We start from the raw sequence: 7,133 nt of genomic DNA, 5'->3' as shown, positions 1-7,133 counted from the left end.
GGAGCAAATTTAAAAATAAGGGCACGAACAGTGGACTTAAGGCCAGTAACTAAGCATTTATACAGTATTCACATTTACATGTCTGTATGTGCATTCCCTCCTGTTTCTCTGACGTCTAAATTAACAACGCCCAAAACAGTGAAACGCGACTGCTTCTACCACCCAACTTGACAATCATTTGCCGCGTCAATCTCCGCCGTCCGATCTAACATCAGCGGCCGAAACCACGCACCTCTCGCGGCTACTCGGCGCAGGGCTATGTGCAAAAATGCGCCCTTTTTTTACTGTCAGTCTCGTGTGCCCTGCACCTCTACTCGCTCTCCAAAATGGCGGTTAAGTCGGGCGAGAACCGCGGCGGCGACCTCCCGCCTCGGTAGGCCACCCTCCGCTTCTGCGGCACCGCCGGCTTCACTGCAAATTTCGCCAAGGTTTCGTTCGAGTAGTCCTCCTCGGATGGTGCAAACACGAGCGGCGTCACCGAGCCCCGCCGGCGCCGGCCGCCGGCAGACGAGGCGGTGGCGGCCTTGACGAGGGCGGCGCTGGCCTTGACGGCAAGCGAGGCCACCTCCTCGCCGGTGAGGCAGCGTCGCAGCATCTCTGCGGGGAGCACGAAGTAGATCTGCCCCGGCTGGAGCTGCTCACCGGCGGCCATCGCCGCGACGGAGCCCGCGAACCCCATCCTGTCGGCGTCGCACAGGAACCACCCCTGATGGGCCACCTCCTCCAGCGCCAGCGCGGCTGTTGCGGGCGGCGAGTACTCCCTGAGCTCGCCGCTGGGGAGCACCACCCTCGCGGTCGCCGGGCCGTCGGCCGCCGCGTCGTACGACACACACAGGCCCATTTCGTCTTGGTCGCCGCCTGTGTGCTGCTGCTGCTGCTGCTGCTAGCTTCTTGTCCTGCGCTTCTCTTGTTCGCGCTGACGCTGTTTTTGCGGTAATGTAATGCGTGGTGTGCTTGCTGCCGGAGACGGCGATGGTATATATAGCGGAGCGGCTGACGGAGACGCAGCGGGGAGGCAGAGGGAGCATTGTCGTGTAGCCGGGAGTGGGAGCAGCACAGCCTGGCTGGAGGTTTGTTGCGGCCAGTGAATGGCATGGAGCCGTGGACTATCTAGCAAGCTACATACGGCCCATGCGGCCGGCCACGTGAAGTCCGTGAACTTTGCGCCGCCGGGCGCGCCACGCGTACCGTCGCCCATGACGAGACGCGGCATGGCGCCGCTCCGGCGATGACGCTCCCGCCTCGCGCGTCTCGCTCCCGAACAGGGGGCTACGTACCTACGTACATGAAACTTTGGCAAAGCTTCTGGACTACACGCAACTGAAAAAAGGTCAGTGACGCAAACGATGAGAAGATATTCCAGAAACTTTGGCTTCACGCCCGTATCGTGCACGCAGCTAAGCGCTCTTCTTATCGTTTCAACAAGAAAGGTACTTTCTCTCCGTCGAGGTTTGAGAAGACATTTACGAAACTAATGAAATTCCAAAATATTAGGTTGTGATTACAATGAACTTTAATAAAAAGTTGTATGCAAGCCTGTCAGAAAAGCTCAAAAGTAAAAAAATGTGTGAAATATGGATAACCAATTACTCATTGTCTTGGTTTTACAAAGATGACTCTCTCTGGCCGATTCTTTAAAAACCTTTAGACTAGCCACAATGAAAGTAACTTCAGCAGTAACATCGAGTCTAACTCAGCAAATTTGCTTATGTGGCAATGAGTTAATGAGGAGAAGTAATTGTAGTAACTTAGGCCCTGTTTGGTTCGTAAGTCCTAAGACTTTTTTTAGTCCCAACTTATAAGTCCCAAGTCTCTAAAAAGTCCCTACCTGTTTGGTTCCTAGGACTTATAAGTCTCTATAAGACCATATTACAACTATAAGTCCCTATAAGTCCCTCCTTGAGAGTCTTATTTCATAAGTCCCGAATGCCCACTTTAAGTCCCTATAAGTCTCTCATGTTTGGTTTAGATGGGACTTATAGGGACTTATTTAAGTCCCTAGACCAATAAGTCCCTGGAAACAAACACCCTCTTAGCTAGTTACTGTAACATCACATGTCCCAATGCAATATGAGTCTATAACCTAATCAATGAATCTTTGCATGTTACCACACTTAAGTTAATATCCATTATGAAGGTAGTAATATAGTCTAGGGATATGTATATGTTACCAATTTATGTTACTCTCCACTGTGGCTAGTCTTAGACTACCCATAGTGGGAGGTGATAACATCACACATCTTTAGGTAAAATAGATGATGTGGAGAGTATTTAATAAGGAAATAGAGGCATGTGGTAACATAGTTAGTTACTGTAACATCACACGTACCAAAATAAAATGAGTCTACAACATGTTACTAGCCTATATTATTACCCATTGTGACTAGTTTTAGAGGAGTAAAACGAGTAGTTAATTGTACCTAGCTGAACTCTTAATGTACACAGGAGCAAAAAATTAAGGAGATGTCTCAAAAAGCAACCCAAGTCTCTCATTTTTGTACTTCACCGGTGCCACTTCTCAGGATAATTTCGGCCACTCCTTACTCCCGCCCAGGGCGCCACCCCTTCCCGTCAACGCGGCCCAACCTTGCCAACGTCGCCACCGCATGCATCGATTCCGGTTCACTAGAAGGCGACTCTACTCCGCCCACGCCAAGGAAGAGGTTGGGGATGAAAAACTTGCTCCGCCCAATTCTGCATGCATGTCCTTCCGTTTGGTGCAAAATTTTTAACGCGGGACGGTAATACAAGATCATATGAGAATGCTCGATATAAGAGTAATCTGACGTCAAGTTTTAACCTTGAGATTTGAAGAGCTGCACATGGACGCATGGAAAATCTACCGGAGTTTCAGTGTAAAGAACAACTTCCGACCACAGAAACATACTCCAAGTTCCAGTGTAAAAACTTTTCGTAGGTCCTAGTATTTCCTATTTGGATATTTTTTTCGATAAAGGGCGTTTTTATTATCTCAAAATGTAGCATCAAGCGATACAAAGCACTTAAAGTACCACCCGTCCTCTGCATAACTAGGATGCACACAGCCAAACAAAAAAAAAAGCTGACAAGAAAAAAAACCCGACAATTCGGCAACAGTAGAGTCCTATAGACCGACACTATGCCTATGTCGAAACGGTTGGTGGACCGATCCGGAGATTATGCTGCCACCCATGTTGGGTAAAAACCTCCATAGCCACCTGCTCCAATCGCGTACACACCGCCTTGAATAGCGGTAGGTACTCCGCACGTTGTAGCATAGACCACATACGAAGCGAGTGCGTACAACGGAAAATAACCTGCAGAGGAGAAGCATTTTTGTCATTAAAAACCAAATCGTTTCTACATAGCCAAAGCGACCATAGTAAGGCGTACGCTCCCACCCTTATTAGCGTTTTGAATCTATTTGAAATACCATCCAACCAATGACCAAAAATATTGGCAACACTTGTGGGCGGATACAAATTTGACGCTATTTGGATGAATGACCACGTAGAACGCGCAAACTTGCATTGAAAAAAAAGGTGTTTGATTGTCTCGTCAAGAGTACAAAAACAACACTTCTTACTTCCTGGCCAGTTGCGTCGTGCAAGGTTGTCTTTGATTAGCACAACACCTCTACGAAGATACCACATGAATATTTTAACTTTTAGTGGAATCTTTGCCTTCCAGATTTTCTTGTTATTGCTCTCCGGTACCTCAGAATGCGTGAGCGCACGATACATAGAGTCTACCGTGAAAGACCCTGATGTAGTAAGGTTCCAGCGAAACACATCACGCCCTTGCGTCAGGTTAATCAGATCCAGACGGGATAACAGATTATGCCATGACATAAGTCGGGCGCCAACCAAATCCCACCTGAATGAAATATTCGGCGGGGATGAGCTGAGCACCTGCGCAATAGTATTGTTCTTATCGCGAGTAATGTTGTACAAGGCTGGATATTGTTCTCGGAGACTGGCATTGCCTAGCCAGATGTCTTCCCAGAAACGAATCTCTGACCCGTCCTTTATCGCGAAAGACCCAAAGCGAAAGAGTTGTTTCTTTGCTGCCATTAGGCCAGCCCAAAAGTGTGAGTCGCCAGGTTTCCAATATGCCTGAGACACCGCCTTTTGGCCTAGATACTTGTTGCGCAGCATGGTTTGCCAAACACCATCCTCAGTAAGAAGTTTGAACAACCATTTACTAAGTAGGGCCTCATTCTTGACCTGCAGGTCATGAATTCCAAGGCCACCTTGGTCTTTCGGCCTACAAACCACGCTCCATTTGGTCAGCCGGTATTTTTTCTTTTCACCATCTCCTTGCCAAAAGAATCTAGACCTAAAATAGTCCAATCTTTGCAAGACCCCTTTTGGGAGTTGGAAGAAAGAAAGCATATAGAGAACCATATTTGTGAGGACAGAGTTTATCAAAACCAGTCGTCCTCCAACTGAGAGCAACTTGCCTTTCCAACTGCTCAACCGTTTCTCTAGCCGCTCCTCTACATACTTCCACTCCGCAATGGTGAGACGTCGATAATGACTAGGTATTCCCAGATATTTGATCGGGAATTGGCCAAGTGCGCAACCAAACAGGTCCGCGTAATCGGCCGCTGCCTCCACGGCTTCTCCAAAGCAGAACACTTCGCTTTTATGGAAGTTAATTTTAAGACCTGACATTTGCTCAAACGCTGACAACAGGAGTTTCATGTTTCGAGCCTTGTCCAGGTCATGTTCCATAAAAAGTATTGTGTCATCAGCATATTGCAGAATAGAGAGGCCACCATCCACAAGGTGTGGCACTACCCCAGCAATTTGCCCGTCCTGCTTGGCGCGCTCAATCAGAATAGCCAACATGTCAGCCACAATGTTAAATAACATTGGGGACATGGGGTCACCCTGCCGTAGTCCTTTTTTTGTCTGGAAGTAATGACCTACATCATCATTGACTTTGATGGCCACACTACCTCCAGTTACAAAATTTTGGATCCACTTGCACCATTTTTCAGAGAAACCTTTCATCCTTAGGGCCTGTTGGAGAAAAGACCATTTAACCTTGTCATAGGCTTTTTCAAAATCAATTTTGAATACTACTCCACTTTCCTATTTGGATATGGAAGCATGCATGCCCATCCCGGAACTTTTCTTGTCAAGCTTGTGTGCACATGGAAACCAGCTAACACATAGAAGCCCCATCAAAGGTTGTCGTGTACTTAGAAACAACAACCCGTTTTATGACCCTATATATCCATTAATCCATTATGCCTAGAAACTTGCATTTTGTACCGTGGGTGGAATAGAGTACGGCGTTTCACTGTTCTAACCATTCCCGCGGTCGTGCCCGTCTATTAACCACAGGATTGCACCACCACTCATCACACGATCAACGGCCCTCTCCTCCCCACGAGATCGATCCTAGTTTCGGAGGTCAGTCCAAACAAGAACCAGGTGCTTGCCAGGAGCGAAACCAAGCATGGGTCGCCAAGAACGCCGAAGGAGACAAACGACACCATTTCCCAGGGCCATGCATGCGTGAACACTCCCACCAATAGAGCGGGTCCGCAGGGCCGGGGCGTCGCCTAGCGGCCCGGGCAGCCAGCGAGGTACGTCCCGCGTGGCGCCGTGCATGCGCGCGACGACGACGAGCCGCTAGCCGCCATGGGCCACGTCGGGTGGCGCCGCGCACATGCCCGGGCGCTGCGCGGCGGGGCACTTGGTCTTGTCTGCCCGGCCGGGCCAATAATCCCCAGGGGTTTTCCCACGCACCAAACCGACACATCCGATCCCGTCATCCCGATCCTCGTGGCCTGTCGCGCCGCCCGTTGCTCCGGCTAGCGCCTTCGCCTCAGCAGAGCACAGCTTCCTCGAATGTTCGCTGGAGGAAGGTGAGTTCGACCGATAGACCGATGCACACGCCACGGTGGTTGCAGAGAAGCGTGGTAGATCTTGTCGCCGGAGCGTCGGGCCGGAGGGCGGCAGCGGGAATCTTTGGGCGGCAGTCCGGCCGCGGATCTCAACGTGGGCATACGCGCTCAGGGTGTATAATAATCGCGTTTTGGTACGGGGGATGATTAGCCCACGCAAATCGACGGTTGCATTGTCAATTGTATTAGTGGTATATATGGCAATGTTATCTAGGATGCTGGGTTCGGCATCCGTTGCTGGTTTTGTTTCAGCGTGGTTTAAGAAATGTTCCAGCCCCGTTCATCTCGGAAAAATGGTGGTTGATCCAAATGAGTTTCACAGTTTGCCAGAATGCTTATTTCAGTGTCGTCTTCAAGATTTATTTTCTTAGCTTTTTATTGGTAATTTTAGTTTGGGGCACAATGTGAGCCATAATTGTAGTTCAAAAAAGAAAAGTTGAAGTTTCATCAATTTGTTAAGCTGAACGAGTTGAAAATTTCCCAAAATATAAAATACAAATTTGTCGATATACTGCATTTTCTTTAGAATTTTTTTTGGCACTTTAATATTGAGCGAAAAATTGGACATAGTTTAATTGCACTTTAGACAGCATTCCGGACATTTTCCAATTTTTTTTGGTAGAAATGTTCTTTCTGTCATTCAATAAAACTTTTTGGTTTGTACGGATTCAGTGTATCCAAACAAAAAACCCAGAAGAAGCCAATCTTTGCAATGTGGCGGCTTGTTGGTGGATCCAGAGTGTTAGAAACAAAATTAAAACACAAACAAATTAATATGAAAGATTTGAGTGATGTGACAAATTTACCCACAAGTCATGGTTTTCTGATGAAAAAGCTACTAGTTGTTGTTTTGTGACACCCTACCCACAAGCAGTTATGGTTTATGATATTTGATCTAACATCTATTTAAGATACTAAGCACCCTAGATTTCGAGCCTCTTGGCCCTGCCTGTAAGGGCGCACGTCGTTGGTTGAGAGAAACGCACACCTATTTTCCCTTTTTGAGAAGGTATTCCTTAGTTTTTCTTTTCCTTTTTTCCCGTGTTTTAGTATCAGTTTTTATAGTTTTCTTTTGGATTTTCCCCATTTTTACATCTTTTCATGTGTCCTTTTAATTCTTCTATATTTTAATTTATATATATGGATTCATGTATATTTATTGAAATTCCTGAAAAATAAAATACGTGAACACTTTAAAAATATGTGTTTTCTTTATGAAATTCATGTATTCTTT

General features: G+C 47.2%; 1 protein-coding gene across 1 annotated transcript; it reads right to left on the bottom strand.

Annotated features, from left to right (window-relative positions):
* Nucleotides 1-284: 284 nt before the first annotated feature.
* On the bottom strand, nucleotides 285-935 carry LOC119298031. Its single transcript, XM_037575576.1, has one exon. It carries the CDS (start codon nucleotides 839-841, stop codon nucleotides 311-313), a length of 531 nt encoding a protein of 176 aa, XP_037431473.1. The 5' UTR covers nucleotides 842-935; the 3' UTR covers nucleotides 285-310.
* Between the last annotated feature and the right edge of the window lie 6,198 nt (nucleotides 936-7,133).

This window comes from Triticum dicoccoides, chromosome 5A (assembly GCF_002162155.2).
Source record: "Triticum dicoccoides isolate Atlit2015 ecotype Zavitan chromosome 5A, WEW_v2.0, whole genome shotgun sequence".
In the NCBI taxonomy this organism is placed as follows: domain Eukaryota; kingdom Viridiplantae; phylum Streptophyta; class Magnoliopsida; order Poales; family Poaceae; genus Triticum; species Triticum dicoccoides.
The sequence above is the reverse complement of the archived record's forward strand: the minus strand, read 5'-3'. Positions and strand labels throughout refer to the sequence as shown.

Bases quoted from the DNA above. Each gene is read 5' to 3' on its own strand.
- LOC119298031 (XM_037575576.1), bottom strand. From the start codon at position 841: ATGGGCCTGTGTGTGTCGTACGACGCGGCGGCCGACGGCCCGGCGACC.